Source organism: Lonchura striata, chromosome 29 (assembly GCF_046129695.1).
Source record: "Lonchura striata isolate bLonStr1 chromosome 29, bLonStr1.mat, whole genome shotgun sequence".
Taxonomy (NCBI): Eukaryota; Metazoa; Chordata; class Aves; order Passeriformes; family Estrildidae; genus Lonchura; species Lonchura striata.
In genome coordinates this window covers 6,662,754-6,687,638 of record NC_134631.1, presented here as the reverse complement: position 1 = coordinate 6,687,638, position 24,885 = coordinate 6,662,754, and the positions used below count along the sequence as shown (strand labels likewise).

The following is a 24,885-nucleotide window of genomic DNA, read 5'->3' as shown; positions in this document are numbered from 1 at the left end:
TGTTATCACTTATTTCCTGAAACCGATGGCTTCTCCTGTCTCTTCCTTATGAACAGGTCCCTGGTACTATCTCCGAGCAGCTTCAGAGCATCTGTTTGTAAAGACACTTTCCTGTGGTTCCTTCCATGGGGTCCCCCGTTTGTGGGACATCCCCCCTGGAGCAGGGTGTCCCCTCTGTGCTGCAGCCCCAGGGCTCGGGCAGAGCTCAGCCAATCAGAGCCCGCGGCGCTGATGACTCACCAGTTGCCAGGCAGACTCGCAGCTCCCCGCGTTCCCCACCTGGACCCACCTGCGCCCCCCCTCGGCCCCATGGCCCCGCGAGGGGAATTTGGGGAGGTGGGAGTGGGGCAGCGCCAAGGCCGGGCCCCCCCGCGCTGTCCTGGCGGGAGCGGCTGCAGTGGGGACCGAGTGCGGGCGGGAGCGGCCGAGAGCCCAGCGCTGCCCCAGCCCGACCTGCCCCAGCTCCATCCCTGCCCCTGCGCTGGGATGCTGTGGGTGTGGGGGGAAGAGGGAGCCGGCAGTGGGTGCTGGGCCTGGGGCCAGGAGGAGAAGGGAAGGAGAAGCAGGCTTGAGGAACAGAATGGTCAAACGATGGACATGGCAGGAGAAGGTGGGATTGTGCAGGAGAAGGAGGAATAGCAGGAGAAAGAGGAGTGTGAGGAAGAGTAGAGGCACAAGAGGAGGAGGAGCAGAAAGAGGAAGCAGCAGAAGGTTCCACCACTCCTTCTACTTGCAGTGTCCCCCCAGCCCCAGTAGCATTGCTCCCCCCACATGCAGCAGGTGACTATGGAGATGGATCCATGATTTTCACAGGGTGAATCTTGGTGTTTCTGAGCTTCATCTGTGTCTTGAAGTTTGTGGGATTTTTGGGCTGAATCTTGGTGTTTTGGATGTTCTTACAGACACAAGATTCCCAATGACTTCCTGAGATGAACTTGGGCAAGGAGGAACCTCCAGTCCAAGGTGCTCCCCTCTTGTTTTTCCCTCAAACCAGGATTTATCATTGCCAGGGCGTGGCTGGATGGAGGAGGAGGAAAAGCCCCGGAGATGCTGCAGGAGGAGGAGCTGCAAACCCAGCCCAGGGAGCTGCGGGGAGGAAAGAGCCCCCTGAGCCAGGAAGGCGGGCGGAGATCCAGGCGGAGCTCGGAGCTGGTGGAGAAGCCTCATGGCAGGGAGAAGCCCCACAAGTGCTTGGAATGTGGGAAGGGTTTCAGCTGGAGATCCAACCTGATTGAGCACCAGAGGATCCACACCGGGGAGAGGCTCTACGAGTGTGGGGAGTGTGGGAAGAGGTTTCGAACCAGATCCCATCTCCTCAGACATGAGCGGAGTCACACAGAGGAGAGGCCCTACCGCTGCCCCGACTGCGGGAAGGGCTTCAAGCACAACTCCAGCCTCACCGTGCACCGGCGCATCCACACCGGGGAGAGGCCCTACGAGTGTGGGAAGTGTGGGAAGAGCTTCATAGACAGGTCTGGCCTGATCAATCACCAGGTGGTGCACACTGGGGAGCGGCCCTATGAGTGCTTGGAATGTGGGAAGAGCTTTGGGAGGAGCTCACACCTGCGAGCACACCAGTGCATCCACACTGGGGAGAGGCCCTACGAGTGTCCCCAGTGTGGGAAGGGGTTTCAGACCAGCTCCGATTTCCTCAGACATGAGCGGATTCACACAGAGGAGAGGCCCTACCGCTGCCCCGACTGCGGGAAGGGCTTCAAGGAAAACTCCCACCTCACCGTGCACCGGCGCATCCACACCGGGGAGAGGCCCTACGAGTGTGGGAAGTGTGGGAAGGGCTTCTCACAGAGCTCTCACTTGACCCAGCACCAACGGAGGCACCACTAAGGGAAGCCCCGTGAGTGCCCCGAGTGAGGGAAGAGCTTGGAGTGAGGGAAGAGAGTGAGGGAAGAGCTTGATGTGCTGCTGCATCTCCATCCCCCATGGGAGGATCCGGCCTGGATGATCCCCAGTGACCCCCGTTGGGCAGAGCCCTGGTGCCCCCGTATGGGGAATAAAACAGAGAGTAAAGCAATGGAGCTGATAAAGGGGCTTGATACCTGAGGTCTGACTGAGCAGAAACTGTATTAGACACAGACACACTTGAAGTCTCCCTGGGCAAGAAGTGACCAGAAAAAATGCTGTGAGACTTTGTGATAAGATAAATGTTCCCAGGTTACTGGATGTCACCAAGAATGTGTATCCAATGGGAAATTGTTACCAAAAACAGAGCCCTCTATAAGCACCATACAAGTCAATCCCTGTATAAACACCTGGTACACTTAATAAAATTGGCTTTGTTCTAAACTGGGATGTCCCCGTCTCTCCATGGTGGATAACCCTGTTGTGGGTGATCCCCGTTGGGTGGGGGGAAGGTGCTGGAGGGATTTCTTTCCCTTCTCCTGGTGCTGCCGTGGTTTGGTTGGTAATAAATTCCCTCCCTGTGCCCAGGCCGGGTCTGTTGTCCCCGTGCCGGTGCTCGGGGCGGGATCTCTCCCGTTCCTTCTCTGCACTGCCGGGCCTCTCCTCAGCCAATGAGAGAACGCGGTGGAGAAGAGTCAGCCAATGAGAGCGAGCGGGGCTGATGACTCACCAGTTGCCGGGCAGACCCGCAGCAGGCAGTGTTCCCCACCTGGACCCGCCCTCCCTGCCCAGGGCCGGCCCCGCCGTGGGGTCCCCCCAAGTCCCTCCCCAGTGCCCCCATGAACTGGGCTGGGTTTAACTGGGAAGCTTTACTGGGAACACTGGGAGCAGGGGGCAGGGGCCGAGTGACAGCAGGTCTGGAGACACAGGACCCCCCCAAAATCAGCATCATGATGGAGGGTGGGTTCCCGACTGGGCTCCAGGCCTCGGGGAGCGGCTGCGGCCGCCGGCGGCTCAGGAGCTCTGTGGGCAGAGAAAAGGGGGTGACACCGGGCTGGGGGCCCCGGGGAGCACAAACATTCCAGAGGAGGGGGGACATGACTCACGGGACCCCGCAGACTCTCTTGCGCAGGTAGAATCCGATCCCCAGCGCCAGGAAGACAAAACCCAACTCGGGAGTCTCCAGTTCCTGCCAGCATCTTGCTGCGGCAGCATCCAGCAGCATCTCTGGAGTTTCCACAGGGGTCAGGATCTCCCAAAAACTCTCATAGACACCCAAAACCCCTCCAACCACCATCCTCATCACTCCCAGCCCACTCAGGATCCCCTGAAACCTCCCTCTTGATCCCTTCCTGACCTCCCCAGGACCCACCAAAGCCCCTCCTGTCCCTCTCAAGATCCCACAGCCTCCTTCCAGTCGCCCCCACTGCCCCAGGACCCCCAAATCCTCTCCCAGTCCCTTCCCAGTGCCCACCAGGACCCTCAGAACCCCATCCCACCCTCCCCATTATCCTTCAAACCCCTTCTTAGCCCTTCCAAACCCACAACCTCCTCTCCCAGTTGAAACCAGGCTCTCTCCAATTCCCTCCCAGGTGCTCCCAGCACATCCCAGTGGCTCTCCCAGCACCCCCAATTCCTCCCCTGTACCCCAGTTCCAACTCAGGGGGTGCTCCAGGCTGACATGCTCCACCTGGCAGGTGGAGGTGAGCCCGGCCCGGGTTGGGGTTTCCAGCAGCACCAGGAGCTGGTGGGTCCAGTCCCCGTTGGGGACCACGTCGGTGGCCACCACAGAGAGCTCCTGCTGGCCCTGGAACCACCTCAGCTGGATGGGAGCAGGCGGCCGGGGCTGGGCCAGGAGCTCGAGGGCAGCAGAGAGATGGACACGCTGGGGGGCACTGGGAGAGAGTGGGTGTAATAAATAAAATGGTCTTTGTTCATCAAAATGAGTGTTAAAGGAGATAAGAATTTGAACTGAGTAGGTAATGCAATTAGCATAGAAGACTGTGTAACTAATTATATACAAGTTAAATTTTAGGCCAAGGACAATCTGCAAGGAAGATGAGGAGCCTTCATTCCTATGACCCCCAAGGGCCCCAAGGGAAAAAAAGACCCCCCAGCAACCAATTGCACTGGCACAGAGTGCATTGAGAGAAAATACATCAACCCAAAAGAAAATGGGACTATAAAAACAAAAAGGTCAAAGGGGGAAGGTGCTCCGTGGCAGAGCAGAGGCTCCCCGGCCGCCCAGCACTGTTCTTTTGCTTAATACTGCTTGCTTAATAAATTCTTGTTAATTGATTTATCTATAATTAGCCTCTCCAGTTGAATTTGTCCATAACAAATTTGGTGCCGTGACTCGGATAAGGGTGAACGGGTGGGAATTCCTAATCAGGGAGGCGCCCCGCTGCCTCTGCAGCGGCCCTGGTGCAGGCTTTTCCTTCCCAGACCCTTACCGACGAACCCAAATTCGGTATTGAGCACAAGGGATCCCGGTAACCCCGTAATCTTTGTGCACGAAGCCGGGCGAAGACGCAGGACAGCGTGAGTATAAAAGTGGGGATCCGCTGGGTTGGGCTGGGATCCCAGGACATAACGCGTGAGACGTCCTTGTAGGACGAGGCACGGGCAGAGCTCTGAGTAGTGCGGTTTGCAGAGCCCGCGAGGGGCTGGGCACCAACAGGGGCCGCGAGTGTGTGTGTGCCTGAAGGTGTCCTGGGAGATGGGACAGAGGAAAAGCAAGCCCTCTGCTTCCATGGGGACGGGGACCCGGTAACGCTTCCCCAGATCCCCCCTGACAGTCCGTTAGGTCTAATGATAAAATCTTGGGATGAATATCCTTCAAGGAAAGGGAAGGCTGTGGCAAAATAATACATTATTGTATAAAAGAATGGGGAGGAAAACAAATCTGTAGTGATAATTTATTTTGGCCAGTGTTTGGAAACTTCAAGGACTGGATTTGCCAGGCATTAAACATTTATGTAAACTCCAAAGAACCTTTTGATATGGAAGAGAGCAAGTATGCTGCTCTCTGGATAGTGGGGGAAACAAGAGCAAAACTTTTTGCCTGAAGCACCCAGGGAGGGAAAAAGAAAAATAAAAAGCCTGAGGAAGTTCCAACTGCACCCCCTCTACCATGCATACCTCCCCCTCCTCCACCCCCACCAGCACCACCCGCAGTCTACCCCGATTTAGATCAAGGGGGCGATTTTGATAACCAAGAGGTAGAAATCCCAGAGCCGGTCCCTGAGGAAAATCACTGCATTACTCGTAGTCTAACAAGGGGGGAAAGAGAAAGGGAAGGGCAAGCCCTATATCCATGAAGAGAAGTAGCTTTGGGAATGATCCCTAACCCCAATGTTGGTCAGCATGGACAATCAACCCAAATTCTGGGAATAGGTTATGTGGAGGTACCTCTCAATTCAGGAGATGTGAGGGAACTCAAGAACATGTGAACAAATTCAGAATCCAGCTGAGGTGGCAGAGTACCTGAAAGATAAATGCCATGATAAGTCTAAGGAGAAAAAGATCATTGCAGTGAGCTGGGCCCTGGCATGTGCTTATGACACCGTGCTAGATACTGTAGGGCAGCAGACAGAGGAAGGGGGGCAGGGAGATAAATCAGCAGCTATCCCAGTCACTCAGGCTGCAGCCAACAGCCCCGGCTGGAAGCCAGCAGCTAAACCAGACAAGTGAGCCTAAGCCAGCAGCTAAACCAGAATGTGAGCCTAAGCCAGCAGCTAAACCAGACTGTGAGCCTCAACCAGTGGTTTTTGCTATGAGCACAATGGGCCAGTGATGCCTCAGGCCATCAGGGCAGAGATGCCACCTACAAGTGGGTACGAGACCGAGGGGTGGATCTAACCATGGACAGTATTTCTCAGGTGATCCATGACTGTGAGACCTGTGCTGCCATCAAACAGGCCAAGCGGGTGAAGCCCCTGTGGTATGGTGGGCGGGGGTCCAAGTACAAGTATGGGGAGGCCTGGCAGATTGACCACATCACACTGCCCCAGACACGCCAAGGCAAGCGCTACGTGCTCACCATGGTAAAAGCCACCACTGGATGGTTGGAAACCTACCCTGTGTCTCATGCTACAGCCCATAACACCATCCTGGGCCTTGAAAAGCAGGTCCTGTGGAGGCATGGTACCCCTGAGAGGATTGAGTCAGACCATGGGACTCATGTCAAGAACAGCCTTATCAACACCTGGGCAAGGGAACATGGCATTGAGTGGGTGCACCACATCCCCAACCATGCACCAGCTGCAGGCAGAGTGGAGAGGCACAATGGACTGTTAAAAACCACCTTAAAAGCATTGGGTGGGGGATCTTTCAAAAATTGGGAGCAACATTTAGCAAAGGCCACGTGGTTAGTTAACAGCCGAGGTTCCACCAGTCGAGCAGGTCCTGCCCAGTCTGAGCCCCTGAATATAGTAGATGGAGATAAAGTCCCAGTGGCACATGTCAGAGGTTTGTTAGGGAAATCAGTGTGGATCAATTCTGCCTTGAGTACAGACAAACCCATTTGTGGGATTGTCTTTGCTCAGGGACCAGGTTGTACATGGTGGATAATGCAGAGAGATGGAGCAACACGATGTGTACCTCAGGGGGATCTGATTGTGGGGTGAGACTCATGTGCAAATATCACTGTTTGCTGGATGTTGCTGCCAGTGTGTCTGTACATGAAACCACACAGACATGAGACAGAAGGAAATGTGTAAGTGACAAAGGTTTGAGCAAGTGAAATAGAAAGAAATGTGTATGAGTAAGTGAAAGAAGTTTTTACTTGATGAAGTTTTTACATGATGTTGAAGATACAGAGATAAGGGGTGGAATGTCCAAGGGTGATGTTATGGTGTTTGTATCTCCAATCGTGTGTTCTGTTTATGTTTGATATTCTGTTCTGTGCTCTCAGAACTGACTCTGAAAGTGAAGGTTTGTTTTGCCTTGTTATCAGCCTGCTCACCTCCCCCCATGGTCTGCTGTCTAGAAGAGGCCAATGCTGGCTTGCTTTGCTTTGCTTGCTGGCTTTTGCTTGCTTTGCTTTGCTTTTTTTGCGTGCTTCTTCTTTTGCCTTTGCTTTTTAAATTAATTTAGCTAAGCAGTCCAATTCTTTCCGTGGACTGTTTCTTTCCCTTTCCTTCTTCTGAATACCATCCAACCTGCTCTGGACTGGGACCTGGGAACCCCGAGGAGCACCGAGAGCCTGCGCTCTGTGATCTGCAGCAGCCATCCCCAGTGCCCAGAGCAATCCCCAGCGCCCAGACCCGGGCGACCACTCCCAGGAGAGACTTTCTGGATTTGTCATCTCTTCAGAGTGGTGAAAGAGTTTTGTTGTCATCTGGTGTTGTTCATTTTTATAGTGCTGGGAAGGGTTTTGTTTGTTAAGTAAACAGGTTCTTTTCCACTTCTCTCAGAGAAAATTCTTCCCAAATCAGGTGGGTGGGGAGGGGCCGTGGGGGTTTGTTTTCTGGGGGCTACTTCCAGAGGTTTTTCTCCCAAATTTGCCCTAAACTAGGACAAATATTTTACTGCCCATTTCGTGTCTGGAGAGAGTGAAAAAAAAAAACAACCCTGTTCAAATAATATTTTGGTTCCAATTACTTTGTGTTAGTATGGAGTAGTTACTGGCTTTGTTGTTTGAATTCATAGTGTCTTTTAGAGTGGAGGCCTGTATGTGTTTCTGGTCCCTAGGGTTTTTTGAGATCTTAATCCCTCTATGGTCCCTAGGTTTATTTTCTTATCCAGGAATAGCTCTGGTATTGTCCCTAATACGTAGTTTTTGCAGTAGAAGGGCACTGACCAGAATATCCATCGGGCTGGGCTTGGGTGTAATGGCTTTCAGGGGTTTATGAAGGTGCTGAAGTCTGTTCCAGGAATGCATGGCTCATGGTCATGGTTGTGCAGCCAGTTTGTTAGAGGGGAAGCGGGGGATGAGGCTTTTCAGCCGTTGCTTTCCTTCTTCTCCTCTGAATCTCTTAGCTCCCTATTAGAAAATGTTCCGTTTCCCCTGACTGTTAAAGAGACCATCTTCCTGGTATTTAATCTGGTAAGCTTTCTCTCTACAATCTGCAGTCTCTCTAGAATGAGGGCTGAGATTTCTAGAGGGGCTGAAGAGACCCCTGACCCAGGAGTAGACCCAGGTGTGAGAAATCCTGAGTGGTGTGGGAAATGGGGGGACGGGAATTGGCACATAGACCATTTTCCCACATTCAAATAGATTTTACTGATTTGCCTAAAGTAGGAAGGTATAAACACTTATTGGTGATAATAGATCACTTGACTCAGTTTGTAGAGGCTTTCCCTACCTTCAGGGCAACTACACAAACAGTAGTAAAAATACTATTAGAAGAGATAGTCCCCCGCTATGAACTAGCAGAAGTAATAGACTCAGACAGAGGGCCACACTTTGCCTCCAAAATAATTAAAGAAGTAGTTACAGCTCTAGGAACAAAGTGGCAATATCATACACCCTGGCATCCACAAAGCTTGGGTAAAGTGGAAAGGGTAAATGGGAAAATTAAGAAACAACTAACTAAATTGATGTATGAAACACAGTTATCTTGGGTAAAATGTTTACCTTTAGCCTTGTAAATATAAGAATTCAGCCCAGAACCAATATTGGAATTTCTCCCTTTGAAATGCTTTATGGGATGCCTTATGACATGGATTCTCCTATAGATCACCCTGAAATAAGTAATCAACAAATTAACCAATATGTCATGCAACTTATGAAGGCTCGAGAAGGGCTTAGAAGAGCTGGGTTACTAGTGCAACAACCTCCTTTAGACCTAGCAATCCACAATATAAATCCAGGTGATAAGGTGTTAATAAAAACCTAGAAAAAAACCTCACTAACCCCAAATTGGGAAGCCCCCTATGTTGTTTTACTCACTACAGAAACTGCAGTCAGAACCACCGAGGAGGGGTGGACCCATGCGAGCCGAATAAAGGGAGCGATTCCTGCTGCTGCCCAAGAGCCCTGGAGAATAGCCAGCCAGCCCGGGGATCTTAAGGTCACATTTGAATTGACTGAATGGACTCAGTAAGAATTGTACGAACCAGCTGGTACAGTGAGATATTTGACTATGGATATCCTATAACTAATGATTTTAGAGTATATTGTACAAATAAGGATTGTGATTGTTACCCTTTTGTATGCTCTATTTGTAAAATTTGCCAGGAACGGTGGTGGGTCCATAGTTACAGAGGCACTCCTCCTAGGGGTATTTGTAAAGGTGTTGTCAGTTAGAACTGACAGAGTCAGTCCTAAGGATTGGAGAAGAGAACGGGACCCTACCAAGGGAATCCCAAGAGTGGTGGGAGGTGTTTACTAAGGGGGCTAGACCCGAAAATTGTTGTTTCCACTCCAATGAACCAATTCCCTTAATTGTTCAAATTATAAAAGGGAATTGCTAAAAAACTTTACCTGGGATTCGGTGTGACTCACCACAAGTGAAGGATAAAAACTGGAAATCATTCAAAAAGAGGCAACAAAAACAGAGTTTGGGTCCTCCTGAAGAATATTCTTGCTCCGAGAAGATGGTGCGCCTCGCGGCCCGGAGCAGAGGGATGAGAAGCGGTGGAGGAAAGAGCCCTCAGACTGGGACAATTCAAAGTATTTCAAGAACTGCCTCAAGGATACTGATCTCCCAAGGGTAAAGGTGAGCCCAGCAATAACATGTCAAAACAAACACTGGGAATGGGGAGATAATGATAATCAAACCCTGGGGCGGTTTGGACTCCACCCTTGCTGGCAAATTCTGTGCATATTAGTTATATGTTGTACCTGGCCTGTACAAGGGGACTATGCACACCAGCCAGTTTTCCCCAGCAGCAGCTGCAGGCAGTGACCCTAATTGAAAGGTAGGGATGGTGTTTCCTGGTTATAGAGGAACTGGTAGGGGTTGGTTGGACTCTGACCGAAATAGACCAAGGGAAAGTTGTTAAGCATAATGCCACCACTGTAGCTCCCATTTTTTTTGTTACTAATGAGGACTTGGTAAACTCTATGTGGAGATGGAGTAAACCTGAACTCCGGGCTACCTATTGGTGTCCTAGTTCCAATCGTGGGGGGGGGGGATATTGAAATTATCCTGGGGAATATCTGTGAGTATTAGGGCTGTAAAGCCATAGCAACCGCCTTGGCTGTCACCCATCCAGATAAATTTTTAAAGGTCTCAAGGTACCCTGAGAGGTGCAAAATTCCAGAGTATGGCACTCAAGGATAAATTCTGTATAATGGAGATTGCAGGTTATTGTTGCTACTAAGTTTAACTTTCAAACCTTGCATTTTTAATAAAATCATAGGCATTATAAAAGGAAGACTAGAGGCAGCTCATCTAATGCTTATTAGAGATGGGTACGAAGCATTGCCCAGAGATTCAAAAGCAGATAAAATCCTGGTCTTAAGCTACCAAAAGTTAAATTGTTTTAATGAACAAATTGGTAAAGAGAAAAAGGAGGGATTGTAATAAATAAAAAGGTCTTTGTTCATCAAACGAGCATTGAAGGAGATAAGAATTTGAACGGAGGAGGGAATCTCAATATGTGGGAGGAGAAGGAGAAAGGGGGGGAAACAGCAAGTATTCTGCTTAAGAATTGTGCAGATGTAACTAGCATAGAAGACTGTGTAACTAATTATATACAAGTTAACTTTTAGGCCAAGGACCATCCGCAAGGAAGATGAGGAGCCTTCATTCTTATGACCACCAAGGGCAGAAAGAAAGACCCCCAGCAACCAATTGCACCGGTGAAGAGTACATCGAGAGAAAACACGTCAACCAGAAAAAAAAAAAGGGACTATAAAAACAAAAAGGTCAAAGGGGGAAGGTGCACCGTGGCAGAGCAGACACTCCCCGGCCACCCAGCGCTGTTCTTTTGCTTAATTCTGCTTGCTTCATAAATTCATGTTAATTGATTTATCTATAATTAGCCTCCCCAATTGAATTTGTCCATAACAAGCCTGACTAGAGAAATGAAAAAAAATTAAAGTTGGTATATTATCCAACACACATGTGCAGAGCAAGCCCCCGGCTGCTGAGTCTCAGGAGAAGGCTGAGGGAAATGCACCCACTACGACCCCTCTGCGACTCACTTGGCACCTGGTGCAGAAGTTTGGATGCCTGCAGGGGTTGCTTGTCTCCTCTGGGTGTGTTCTTCCTTCCCTCTGGGAGGGCCTTCATGGAAATTAGTTCCATTTCTCCTGCAGACCAGAGTGGCAGGGAGTCACTGCAGGCTGGTGATACTCTGATACAAGGAAACGGGTGTGCATACAAACCACGCTGTGAAAAGCCAGTGTCCATAAGGGAGCCAGAGGAGCCCTGCATCTTTATTTGAATAAAGGGAGAGAGTCCATGGGGTCATCTGCTGCTGGGGTTTTCTCTCTCAAAGTTTTGGAGGACACAGCTTCCTTTTAAACTCCTGGCCACATGCTGCCCTCTTCCTTTCCCCACTGGCTGGGGTACCAGGCCAGGGGACTGCAGGGACCTTTGTACCCTCTTTTCCTTTTGCAAGGTATTAGTTCTGGTCTCCATCCAAACTGTAATAGATAGATAATGAGATGATTGGCTCTCACAATTAAGGGATGAATATTGTGTGTATCTTAAGAGAAGCTTTATTGATGTAGAGTTATGTTATTGTGATTTGTTGTTTAGATGTTCTCTGTTCTCCCCACAGTCCCCGTCCCCCCCACTCCCTATTGTTCCCACCTGGAACAGGTGGGCTTTCTAGGACAGGTAGAAAGAAGGCATGTGTGATATTCACATATCCTTTGAACAGTGAGAGACACAGACTTTCCCAGGAAAATCCTGGGAAAGGCTGTGAGAAAGCTCAGAGAAAGAAAAACAATTATCTTCATTTGCTGCATCTGTTGTTTGGCACATGTGGAATGGAGATTGTTTACCAAAGAGGGGTTTCTTCATTGGACTCTGGTGATGGTGTTTTGATTTAATTTGACCAACTGGAGCCACTCTGTGTTGGACTGTCTCTAAGGGTCATGGGTTTTTCTTCAGGATAGCAGTAGTATAATTTTTAGTATAGTGTAATATAGGACAGCTTAATAAATCTTTTGTTCAGCCTTCTGCAAACATAGAGTCAATGCACGTCATTCCCTGAGGTGGAGGTCCACCACAATAGGTGTCGACATATACCCCTTGCATGGGAGAGTTAGGAAAGGAAATGCTTGTTGCTGGGGGAACACGACGTGACAACACCTGACCTTCAAATGCAGCTACAAGAAATAAATTCTACCAATAAAGGGCAAAGAAGGGTTGACTGAGAGACTTTGGGAGGGGCCAGGGTGGCTGATGCACCCTCCAGGAATGTGAAAGGTGAAGCATCAATCTTGAATATGAGGCAGCCACCTGGCAGGCAGCCATGGGGCAGGGGCACTTCCCAGGCCTGTTCTTCCTTATTTATCCTTCTCTTATGTTTTTGTAAATGTTTAATAAACATTTTAAAATTTTTAAAGTGAACAGTTGTTTCTCACAAAACCCAGTCCTAAGGTGAGATGGTCGTGTGTCGTGGTTTGACACGGGAAAAGAATTTTCTTGGAAGGAAGAGGTCAGTCCAGTCAGGGGTCAGGTTTGGATACTGACACTTGGGGTGACCAATTGAAGGTGGACACGCCTCTGAGAACACAGAGGGGTTAAAAGCAGAACTCCCAGGAGAACTCGCTCTCTTTGGTTCCGGTCAGCGGAGAGTGCAAACCTCCCCTGCCCAGCCATGAGCTGGGTGGGGAAGGGGAAGCCATGTGGCCTGCAGAGGTAGGCCAGGGGGTGAAGGGTCTGGAACCGAGCTGGGCCAGTTCCTGCAGACGGAAGGGTGGAGAACGTCTGAGATGTCTTTGTTTCCCCCCCCCGCCCCAGCCTAGAGGAAAAGACATAGAGAGCCTGCAGACACCTGGGAGTTTGCTGGCAGAGGAGAAGGAGGAGGAGGGGGGAGATACCCAGCATGGGAATGGGAGACAGAGTCCTGGGCCGAGAGATTTCAGCTGTCCGGGGAGTCCGGGAATTTTAACCCTTTCCTGTGAAATGAAGGCTTTGTGAAATATTGCTCCTCTTCAATTTGAAGGAAAGAGAGACAGCCGGGGACCTCAGTTGTTAGGGAAAGAAGGTTGGGGGGAGATGATGGAGTGGCTGTTGGCTGGACTCTTCTTGTCAGCCATAGACTGAACCAACTTCTCCAAGAGAGACTGCATTTTAGGGGGATGCAATGGTGAGCCAAGAAACACCTCCAGCAAATACCAGTTCAGGGATGAACAGAGGTCAGCGGAGGAGGGTGTGATGATGCTCTCCGTCTTCAGAGAAGAAGAGAAGGTGATCTCTGTTCTTGGACCCCTGGCCTCAGGGGAAAATGGGGGGAACTGTAGTCCCAAAATGAGACACTGGACTGTTGTTCCTGTTGGTCCTTGGCAAAGCATCCTTAAAGGGGCCCTATAAGCAGTCTCTGTCCATGCACGGTGGTGAGAACACTGTGACATGGAGAGGAGAGTGTCAGACTGACTTGGTGTGTTTGGGCGGTGCTATGTATGACATGGAAAGACAAGAGGTGGCATCTGTGTTTCCTGGGGGTCTATGGTGCAAGGGAGACTCCTCTCTCCCCTGATGGACTTGGTATTGATTATGTGGAAGGGTGAAGACTTGATTAAGGGTCCAATCGTGTCTCGCTGTGGTTTGTTGGAGGTGGGTGGTGGGAGGAGGAATGTTTTGAAAGGTTTTCATTTCAAATTTTGTGTGTGGTTTTTTTTTCCTCCCTTTTTTTTCCCTTTTATAGTAGTAGTAGTGTAATAAAGTTTTCCCCTTGTTATTAAGTTTGGCCTGCTTTGCTCTGTTCTCAATCGCATTTCACAGCATTCAATTGATAGGTTACATTTTCATGGGGGCACTGGCATTGTGCCAGTGTCAAACCATGACATCGTGTTACTCCTGACAGGAATGGGCTCCCTGCAGTTCGAGCTGTTCTGCAGCCGGTGCTTTTCCGTACCCTGCTTTGCTCTTCAGGTGGCAGATGCCTTGGGCAAGTTACTCCAGACACATGAGAGGGCCAGGGCAGGCCCAATCCCTAAAGCTCTCACAGAGCTGTGCTTGACTCCAAATTATGTAAGCATGAAACGGATTTTAAAGACTTGTCTTGGTTCGACAAGACAGGAATCTGCGAAGGAGGGCTAAAGCCTCCTGTGTAATGGAGAAGGCAAACCCCCTCCCTCTGAATTACTAGGAGTTTTAAATCAAAAGGCTCTCAGGCAAAGATATGGGAATGGGAGTAACAATTCTTTACTAGGAGAAAACTAGACAACAATTTAAAAAGGCAAATGCAATCGGTACAAACCAAACCAGTGAAAAAAGTCCAGAACCTGAGGATTCGGGGTGCCAGTAGCAGTCCTGCTGGGACGATTGCTCCCCTTGCAGTGATTGATGAATTGCAGCTGCAGTGGTGATCTTTTGAAGGGTATAGTTTTCCTCTGAAGATCTGGTGGCAGTGGGGCTGGTCTTCCTCTGCGCCGGGGTTGCCTCTGAGCTCCGCTGCCGTCGGCTCAGCGCGCTCTGGCTGCTTCTCTGCGAGTGCCGCTGAAGAGAGCTGCTTCTCTGGGAATCCCCCAAAGTAAAGAGCTGCTTCTCTCGGAGTCCCGCCCAGAGAGCTGCCTCCTCTCCCCAAAAAGCTACCCCTTTAAACAATAATAGAGTGCTTGGCTTCCCCTCTGGGTGGGACCCCTCACGGTGTTACATTTACCAGCCCTGCATTGAATCAGTCAATGGCCCACTAACAAACCATTACCTCTTAGGAGCAAAACCGGTTCTTGGAAAAGATAACAAAACCTGTCCAACAGGTTTGCCTTCAACAGATGGCAAATAGAATACAAGCTTATCTTACAACCCAGGACAAGACTGTAGCACATCTGCAGATTCAAGGGATAGTAAAGCCAGTGCTGCACTCTGAGAAGTAAGTCCACAGTCTGAGTCGTTGATGTCATTTAACTAATTTGCAGTTCATTGTGATGATGATGCTGATAGTATCATAGAACATTTCCTTTTTTTTTTTCCTCCCCCAAATAAAATGGTGCCATTCAGCTTCTGGAGAAAAGAACTCTCAAAGGTGCAGTTTGGCAGTCATGGAGGCAGAGGTGGGGGAGAGACAGATATGCCCTGGAGGGATGCTCTGGTGGGCTCCAGCATTTAAACAAGCTACTTTGATACAAAGACTGGGCCATTTTCAATACTAAATGGCTGCATTAAATGGTTTTCCAAGCCTTATGCTGGCCAGAAAGATTTTAAAGCCCATGGGAGTTTAGCCTCCATGAGAAAGGCAGCATCAGTTCCTGTGCCAGGTGAGACATAGTGTTCAAAAGCTCAGCTTGCGTCTAGAGAAGCCACCAGCCTAATGTAAGCAAGGCCAGAAAGCTTCTCCAGTCCTGCTGAGCGGGTGTGGCAGAGCTGTTGTGTTTTACAGCAGCTCCATGGCAGAGCAGCAGCTGCAGGAGAGGGCTCAGGACAGGCTTGGGGGGAGCGGGGCGGCAGGAAGCTGAGCGAAATCTCCGCTCTATGACTGACGAACTTTGTGCAGAAGCAAACAAAGATGGTGACTTGTAGAGGTTCCTGCTGTGCTCAAAGTTTGCCTCTGAAGTCTGAGAGGTGAGCTTGTCAGGAATCCCAGCGAACATCAGGGTAAAGGTTTTAGATTAGTTGTTGTGATTAGGCACAAGTGTCCAGTGAGAAAAGAGCCTCTGAAGCAGGCTGTGAGTCATAGGGTGTCTTAGGTTTTAGTAAAGCATAGATCACCAATTAAATACAATTTTAATTTTTATTCTAGAAATGTAAAAATATTCTAAGTTTTTCTGAATTCTAAAACTACTTTGAAAAATATAGAACTGCTGTGGGAAAAGGGACAAAATATTTGGAGAATTCTCTATGAAAAATATTCCTAAATCTTGCAAAACGAAAAATAAAGGCAGTAGCTGCTGGTCTCAGGAGCCCGAAGCCCAGCTGCTGCCTGCCCAGCACTGGCTGTGCCCAGACAAGCAGCTCCGCCAGTGCTGGTGGTAGCAGCCAGGGACCAGAGCTGAAGCCCAAAGATGCTGCTGGAGTCAGAGCATACACTGGCAGGAGGGCTGCACCTCCTGTCCTGGCTGGACACCAGGGCCAGCACCTTTGGGGACTGAGGGCTCTGTTATAGGTGGCGGCAGCATGTCCCCAGCAGTAAGTGGGTAATGCAGCTCTGGAAGGGCTGTTGGAAACTGGCTTGGGGACGGCTGATGACAGGCACAGGTCTCCGTGGCTGAAGTCTTTGTCTGGTCTTGTGAAGCTGCAGAGGCGCTGCTGTGGAGAGAGGAGTGGCTGAGGCCCCAGCTGCCAGTGGCACACAGGGACCCTCCTGCACAGCAGGGCCCAGAGCTGGCAGGGCTCCCCAGCATGGCTGGAGCGGCTGGCACACCTTGGCCCAGCTGCACAGCTGCCCCTCGAGGCCCCGGCGAGCAGGGGACGGCTCTGGGCAGGCTCCCTGGCCAGGAGCAGCCCCAGAGCGCCTCTGCCTTTCAGGGGCCATCTCGTCCCCGCTCTTTCTCCTGCCCACCTTGCTGTGCCTCTGCCCTGTGCCCCTGGGGCTGCTCCTGGCCAGGCAGCCTCAGAGGGAGCCAGCACTGGCTGCAGCCCCAGCGGCCCCCCAGGACAAGGCCCAGCAATGAAGAGGCCAAGGAAAGCACTGGGCATCAGCAGAACCCTCAGCAGAGTGCTTTGGGCAGCCATGGACTGGCCACAACTCCACTGCAGCCTCACTGTAAATGTTTCCCATCTACATTAGACTTTTAAAAGAAACTGTTTGAGGGAAAAATGATGAAAACACTCACTGTTTTCTCTTCCAGTAACACCAGATTCCAACACAGGGCAATATGAAGATAAGCTCCAAAAACAGCAGACCTGCAATTAACTGTAGCACACAGTGTGTTTCCCAATAGCAACCACTTCTGAGGCTGTTCTGGGCATCGGGAACAGGTGTTGTGGGGCCGGCTGCATCTGTGGGAGCAATGGGGAGCGTGAGCCCGCACTGTGCTGCACTGCTGAGCTGGCAGCACGGTGCATATGGCCAGGATGTTCTCTGTTTGCCCAGAGCTGGGGCCTGCAGGCACCTTGCCGCCCCTTGGCACAGGCTGTGCCCCCCAACACAGCCCAGCAGGCCGGGAGGAGAGCCCGGGGCCAGCGCAGCTGCTTGGGCCGTGGCTGCTTGGAGGGACAAGGGCCAAACCCATCCCTGAGCAGCCCCTGCCAGCCCTGGCCCTCCCTGCCCTGGGACAGCTCCCCCAGCCCCAGGGGACAGAGCCAGGCCCTGTCAGGACCCAGTGCAGCCCCTGCCCAGCCGGGAGCCAGGGCTGGCTCTGGCCCTGGGCTGGCAGCAGTGCTCCCGCTCGGGGCTGCTCCTGTGCCTGGGGCCTCTAGGCACTCAGGGCGGCTGTGGGAGCAGCTGCAGCGGGAGGGACGTTGGTGCAGAGTCCCGATTCCCCGGGGCTGCCAACGAGCTCCAGAGGCCTGGAAGCCCAGGTGCCTCCAGCTTTGGCTGCTGCCGGGCCGTGCAAGGGCAGGGCCTGGGGGAAGAGCTGCTGAGGGCTGAGCCCGGCTGAGCCCGGCACAGCAATCACCTCCTGTTCCTGTGCCCGTGCCTGGCATCGCCTTCCTTCCTGCAGCAGAGGCTGGCACTCAGCCACTCCTTCCTCCGGGTTGTACCGCCTTCTGCAGAGATGTTTGGTCCATTACTTGGAAAAGGAAGAGAGACAGCTGGATCAGATGGAACCATCCATCATTAAGGGAAGTGGCACCTTCAGGGGGCAAAGGTTTTCAAAGTCATGGTTAAGGATCACAAAAACATCTGGGAATTGGCACTGGGACAGGGCCCTCTCCTCCATCAAGCATCTGCCAGGCCTGAGCAGAAGTCATAAGGGGATGGCCCAGGGTGAGGGCACACACGTGCATGATTCTGTCCTGATACCTATAGTGATGCGCCTCTGGCCGAGATTTGGGCTCTGAGCTGGCAGCTCTCACAGGGGGAAAGGCCTTGACCTACCCTCAGCATCTCCCAGAGGCTCCATCCTGAACGTGGGTTGGGAAGCCAGATCACTTTCACTAGCAGGGTTATCTGCAAAGAAAGGCAGGACAGAACAGCTCCTGTGATGACACTGTAGGAGATCCTCAGGTTGCAGCCAAGGCTCAGCCCCAGGGCCCAGCCCTGGGCTCGGCTCCTTCCCTCTCTGCTCCTCTCTGTGGCTGCACAGAGCACACGGAAGGACAAACTGGCATTGCACACAGGAAGAAAACTGACAGCTAAATGCTCCTTCCTCCCACTGACAGTGATCCTGTGGGATCACTCAGGGCTCTAGAAGGGAGCAGGTCAGGGCTTCCCAATCTCAACAACCTTCAGGCTCTTAAAGGAATGGCACATGATTGAGCTCTTGCAAAATGGACATTGATTGTTCCTTCAGGAAGAGAGACATTGAGAGTTTGCCTCCAAAATTCTCCAAGGATTTCAAACTGTCTTGTGCTAGGCCTCCCAGATAAGCCATGTCACGCTCCCAGTCTATACAGAAGCACAGATCAGAAGCATTTCCATGGTGTTCTGGGATCTCCCTCTGCCTTTGGGAACTGGGCACTGCAAGGGAGTCAGGTAAGGCAGTGGGAGCCAGACGTGAATGGCCATGGCCAAAGCTGCACAGGGGCCTGGAGAGCCCTGCACTGGCTCCTGGTCACTCTCCACCCTCTTTGCAGGCCCTGTGCAACATCCCTGGAGCGGTTGCTGAACCTGCCCGGGGCCCATGGTGGTTCTCTGACTCACACAGAGGAAACCCTCACTAATTTCCTGAGGAAATGTGCAGCAGGCAGTGCCACAACTATTCCTTCCTGCCTATCTCTGCTCAGTCAGCTCAGACCGGCCAAGGAACAGTCAGACCCTCTCACACAGGTCAGGGCCTTGGAAAAGAGCTTCTGCCACACAGTCTCAGCAAGGGCTGAGGCCAGCACAGCAATTACCTCCTGTGCCTGTGCCCATGCCTGGAATTTCCTCCCTTCCTTCAGGAAATGCTGCCTTCCATAGAGCGTCTCTGTCCATCCCTTGAGAAAGGAAGAGGCACAGGTGAATCAGATGGAAGCATTCCACATCAGGGGGGTGGAAACTTCAGGAGGCAATCCTTGTCAAAGACATGGATAAGGATCAGGAAAAGGCCCAGGCTCCTGGGGCTGTGACAGGGCTCTCTCTATTCCAAACCGCCAGCCCTCCTGATCTTCTGGGGACTGGGAAATTGCAGGGGACATCAGGGTGTGCATGGCCCGTGGCGAAGTTGGGGCTCCCTGTCAGCTGGTGCCAAATGCCTTCCTGCAGAGGCTGGGGAGAAGCTGCAGCCAGGCCAGCCTGGGAAACAGCCCTGCAGGGCATGAGAGCAGCAGTGGGGCAGCGAGGCTGCCATGGATCCCTTCCCGCTGTGCCAGGCACGGCCTGTCCAGATGTGCAGAGAAAGCCCCCAGCTGCTGAGTCCCAGGGGATGGCCGAGGAAATGCACCCACCTTGTCCTGCCTGCAGCATTTCCTTCAGCATTTGCCTCATGTTTTTGGATGGCTCATGGGGTTTCTTGCATCCTGTAGCTTTGTTCTTTCCTGTCGGAGGACCTTAGAGCAAAACAATGCCATTTCCCAGGAATGGATCCCACAAAACCAGTGCCCAGCCTGTGGGATCAGCAGGGACACACTACTCACCCCTGCGATGGGAGCTGGGCTTGCGAGCAACATCCACCAAAGGACCCGGGAAAGTCCTCCCGGCAGCCACACCTGTAACACAACAGCCACAGAAGCTTCTGTCATCTCTGCAGATCGGCACGGGCAGCACTGAGCCGCAGGAGCAGTGAGGGCATGGCCCAGGGCGAGGGCACACACGTGCATGATTCTGTCCTGGCACCTGCAGTGATGCCCCTCTGGCCGAGCTTTGGGCTCTGAGCTGGCAGCTCTCACAGGGGGAAAGGCCTTGACCTACCCTCAGCATCTCCCAGAGGCTCCATCCTGAACGTGGGTTGGGAAGCCAGATCACTTTCACTAGCAGGGTTATCTGCAAAGAAAGGCAGGACAGAACAGCTCCTGTGATGACACTGTAGGAGATCCTCAGGTTGCAGCCAAGGCTCAGCCCCAGGGCCCAGCCCTGGGCTCGGCTCCTTCCCTCTCTGCTCCTCTCTGTGGCTGCACAGAGCACACGGAAGGACAAACTGGCATTGCACACAGGAAGAAAACTGACAGCTAAATGCTCCTTCCTCCCACTGACAGTGATCCTGTGGGATCACTCAGGGCTCTAGAAGGGAGCAGGTCAGGGCTTCCCAATCTCAACAACCTTCAGGCTCTTAAAGGAATGGCACATGATTGAGCTCTTGCAAAATGGACATTGATTGTTCCTTCAGGAAGAGAGACATTGAGAGTTTGCCTCCAAAATTCTCCAAGGATTTCAAACTGTCTTGTGCTAGGCCTCCCAGATAAGCCATGTCACGCTCCCAGTCTATACAGAAGCACAGATCAGAAGCATTTCCATGGTGTTCTGGGATCTCCCTCTGCCTTTGGGAACTGGGCACTGCAAGGGAGTCAGGTAAGGCAGTGGGAGCCAGACGTGAATGGCCATGGCCAAAGCTGCACAGGGGCCTGGAGAGCCCTGCACTGGCTCCTGGTCACTCTCCACCCTCTTTGCAGGCCCTGTGCAACATCCCTGGAGCGGTTGCTGAACCTGCCCGGGGCCCATGGTGGTTCTCTGACTCACACAGAGGAAACCCTCACTAATTTCCTGAGGAAATGTGCAGCAGGCAGTGCCACAACTATTCCTTCCTGCCTATCTCTGCTCAGTCAGCTCAGACCGGCCAAGGAACAGTCAGACCCTCTCACACAGGTCAGGGCCTTGGAAAAGAGCTTCTGCCACACAGTCTCAGCAAGGGCTGAGGCCAGCACAGCAATTACCTCCTGTGCCTGTGCCCATGCCTGGAATTTCCTCCCTTCCTTCAGGAAATGCTGCCTTCCATAGAGCGTCTCTGTCCATCCCTTGAGAAAGGAAGAGGCACAGGTGAATCAGATGGAAGCATTCCACATCAGGGGGGTGGAAACTTCAGGAGGCAATCCTTGTCAAAGACATGGATAAGGATCAGGAAAAGGCCCAGGCTCCTGGGGCTGTGACAGGGCTCTCTCTATTCCAAACCGCCAGCCCTCCTGATCTTCTGGGGACTGGGAAATTGCAGGGGACATCAGGGTGTGCATGGCCCGTGGCGAAGTTGGGGCTCCCTGTCAGCTGGTACCAAATGCCTTCCTGCAGAGGCTGGGGAGAAGCTGCAGCCAGGCCAGCCTGGGAAACAGCCCTGCAGGGCATGAGAGCAGCAGTGGGGCAGCGAGGCTGCCATGGATCCCTTCCCGCTGTGCCAGGCACGGCCTGTCCAGATGTGCAGAGAAAGCCCCCAGCTGCTGAGTCCCAGGGGATGGCCGAGGAAATGCACCCACCTTGTCCTGCCTGCAGCATTTCCTTCAGCATTTGCCTCATGTTTTTGGATGGCTCATGGGGTTTCTTGCATCCTGTAGCTTTGTTCTTTCCTGTCGGAGGACCTTAGAGCAAAACAATGCCATTTCCCAGGAATGGATCCCACAAAACCAGTGCCCAGCCTGTGGGATCAGCAGGGACACACTACTCACCCCTGCGATGGGAGCTGGGCTTGCGAGCAACATCCACCAAAGGACCCGGGAAAGTCCTCCCGGCAGCCACACCTGTAACACAACAGCCACAGAAGCTTCTGTCATCTCTGCAGATCGGCACGGGCAGCACTGAGCCGCAGGAGCAGTGAGGGCATGGCCCAGGGCGAGGGCACACACGTGCATGATTCTGTCCTGGCACCTACACTGATGCCCCTCTGGCCGAGCTTTGGGCTCTGAGCTGGCAGCTCTCACAGGGGGAAAGGCCTTGACCTACCCTCAGCATCTCCCAGAGGCTCCATCCTGAACGTGGGTTGGGAAGCCAGATCACTTTCACTAGCAGGGTTATCTGCAAAGAAAGGCAGGACAGAACAGCTCCTGTGATGACACTGTAGGAGATCCTCAGGTTGCAGCCAAGGCTCAGCCCCAGGGCCCAGCCCTGGGCTCGGCTCCTTCCCTCTCTGCTCTTCTCTGTGGCTGCACAGAGCACACGGAAGGACAAACTGGCATTGCACACAGGAAGAAAACTGACAGCTAAATGCTCCTTCCTCCCACTGACAGTGATCCTGTGGGATCACTCAGGGCTCTAGAAGGGAGCAGGTCAGGGCTTCCCAATCTCAACAACCTTCAGGCTCTTAAGGGAATGGCACATGATTGAGCTCTTGCAAAATGGACATTGATTGTTCCTTCAGGAAGAGAGACATTGAGAGTTTGCCTCCAAAATTCTCCAAGGATTTCAAACTGTCTTGTGCTAGGCCTCCCAGATAAGCCATGTCACGCTCCCAGTCTATACAGAAGCACAGATGAGAAGCATTTCCATGGTGTTCTGGGATCTCCCTCTGCCTTTGGGAAATGGGCACTGCAAGGGAGTCAGGTAAGGCAGTGGGAGCCAGACGTGAATGGCCACGGCCAAAGCTGCACAGGGGCCTGGAGAGCCCTGCACTGGCTCCTGGTCACTCTCCACCCTCTTTGCAGGCCCTGTGCAACATCCCTGGAGCGGTTGCTGAACCTGCCCGGGGCCCATGGTGGTTCTCTGACTCACACAGAGGAAACCCTCACTAATTTCCTGAGGAAATGTGCAGCAGGCAGTGCCACAACTATTCCTTCCTGCCTATCTCTGCTCAGTCAGCTCAGACCGGCCAAGGAACAGTCAGACCCTCTCACACAGGTCAGGGCCTTGGAAAAGAGCTTCTGCCACACAGCCTCAGCAAGGGCTGAGGCCAGCACAGCAATTACCTCCTGTGCCTGTGCCCATGCCTGGAATTTCCTCCCTTCCTTCAGGAAATGCTGCCTTCCATAAAGCGTCTCTGTCCATCCCTTGAGAAAGGAAGAGGCACAGGTGAATCAGATGGAAGCATTCCACATCAGGGGGGTGGAAATTTCAGGAAGCAATCCTTGTCAAAGACATGGATAAGGATCAGGAAAAGGCCCAGGCTCCTGGGGCTGTGACAGGGCTCTCTCTTTTCTAAACCGTCACCCCTCCTGATCTTCTGGGGACTGGGAAATTGCAGGGGACATCAGGGTGTGCATGGCCCGTGGCGAAGTTGGGGCTCCCTGTCAGCTGGTGCCAAATGCCTTCCTGCAGAGGCTGGGGAGAAGCTGCAGCCAGGCCAGCCTGGGAAACAGCCCTGCAGGGCATGAGAGCAGCAGCGGGGCAGCGAGGCTACCATGGATCCCTTCCCGCTGTGCCGGGCACGGCCTATCCAGATGTGCAGGGAAAGCCCCCAGCTGCTGAGTCCCAGGGGATGGCCGAGGAAATGCACCCACCTTGTCCTGCCTGAAGCATTTCCTTCAGCATTTGCCTCATGTTTTTGGATGGCTCAAGGGGTTTCTTGCATCCTGTAGCTTTGTTCTTTCCTGTCGGAGGACCTTAGAGCAAAACAGTGCCATTTCCCAGGAATGGATCCCACAAAACCAGTGCCCAGCCCGTGGGATCAGCAGGGACACACTACTCACCCCTGCGATGGGAGCTGGGCTTGCGAGCAACATCCACCAAAGGACCCGGGAAAGTCCTCCCGGCAGCCACACCTGTAATTCAACAGCCACAGAAGCTTCTGTCATCTCTGCAGATCGGCACGGGCAGCACTGAGCCGCAGGAGCAGTGAGGGCATGGCCCAGGGCGAGGGCACACACGTGCATGATTCTGTCCTGGCACCTGCAGTGATGCCCCTCTGGCCGAGCTTTGGGCTCTGAGCTGGCAGCTCTCACAGGGGGAAAGGCCTTGACCTACCCTCAGCATCTCCCAGAGGCTCCATCCTGAACGTGGGTTGGGAAGCCAGATCACTTTCACTAGCAGGGTTATCTGCAAAGAAAGGCAGGACAGAACAGCTCCTGTGATGACACTGTAGGAGATCCTCAGGTTGCAGCCAAGGCTCAGCCCCAGGGCCCAGCCCTGGGCTCGGCTCCTTCCCTTTCTGCTCTTCTCTGTGGCTGCACAGAGCACACGGAAGGACAAACTGGCATTGCACACAGGAAGAAAACTGACAGCTAAATGCTCCTTCCTCCCACTGACAGTGATCCTGTGGGATCACTCAGGGCTCTAGAAGGGAGCAGGTCAGGGCTTCCCAATCTCAACAACCTTCAGGCTCTTAAGGGAATGGCACATGATTGAGCTCTTGCAAAATGGACATTGATTGTTCCTTCAGGAAGAGAGACATTGAGAGTTTGCCTCCAAAATTCTCCAAGGATTTCAAACTGTCTTGTGCTAGGCCTCCCAGATAAGCCATGTCACGCTCCCAGTCTATACAGAAGCACAGATCAGAAGCATTTCCATGGTGTTCTGGGATCTCCCTCTGCCTTTGGGAAATGGGCACTGCAAGGGAGTCAGGTAAGGCAGTGGGAGCCAGACGTGAATGGCCACGGCCAAAGCTGCACAGGGGCCTGGAGAGCCCTGCACTGGCTCCTGGTCACTCTCCACCCTCTTTGCAAGCCCTGTGCAACATCTCTGGAGGGGTTGCTGAACCTGCCCGGGGCCCATGGTGGTTCTCTGACTCACACAGAGGAAACCCTCACTAATTTCCTGAGGAAATGTGCAGCAGGCAGTGCCACAACTATTCCTTCCTGCCTATCTCTGCTCAGTCAGCTCAGACCGGCCAAGGAACAGTCAGACCCTCTCACACAGGTCAGGGCCTTGGAAAAGAGCTTCTGCCACACAGTCTCAGCAAGGGCTGAGGCCAGCACAGCAATTACCTCCTGTGCCTGTGCCCATGCCTGGAATTTCCTCCCTTCCTTCAGGAAATGCTGCCTTCCATAGAGCGTCTCTGTCCATCCCTTGAGAAAGAAAGAGGCACAGGTGAATCAGATGGAAGCATTCCACATCAGGGGGGTGGAAACTTCAGGAGGCAAT

The 24,885-nt window shown here is 52.6% G+C and overlaps 1 protein-coding gene across 1 annotated transcript in view; it reads left to right on the top strand.

Moving 5' to 3' along the window:
* Window positions 1-24,885, top strand: part of LOC144247626 (uncharacterized) — a 552,118-nt gene that overhangs the window by 101,915 nt on the left and 425,318 nt on the right. Inside the window, 1 exon segment of the mRNA XM_077788934.1 lies at window positions 1,332-1,775. Within this exon segment, the coding sequence (XP_077645060.1) occupies window positions 1,332-1,775 (444 nt within the window).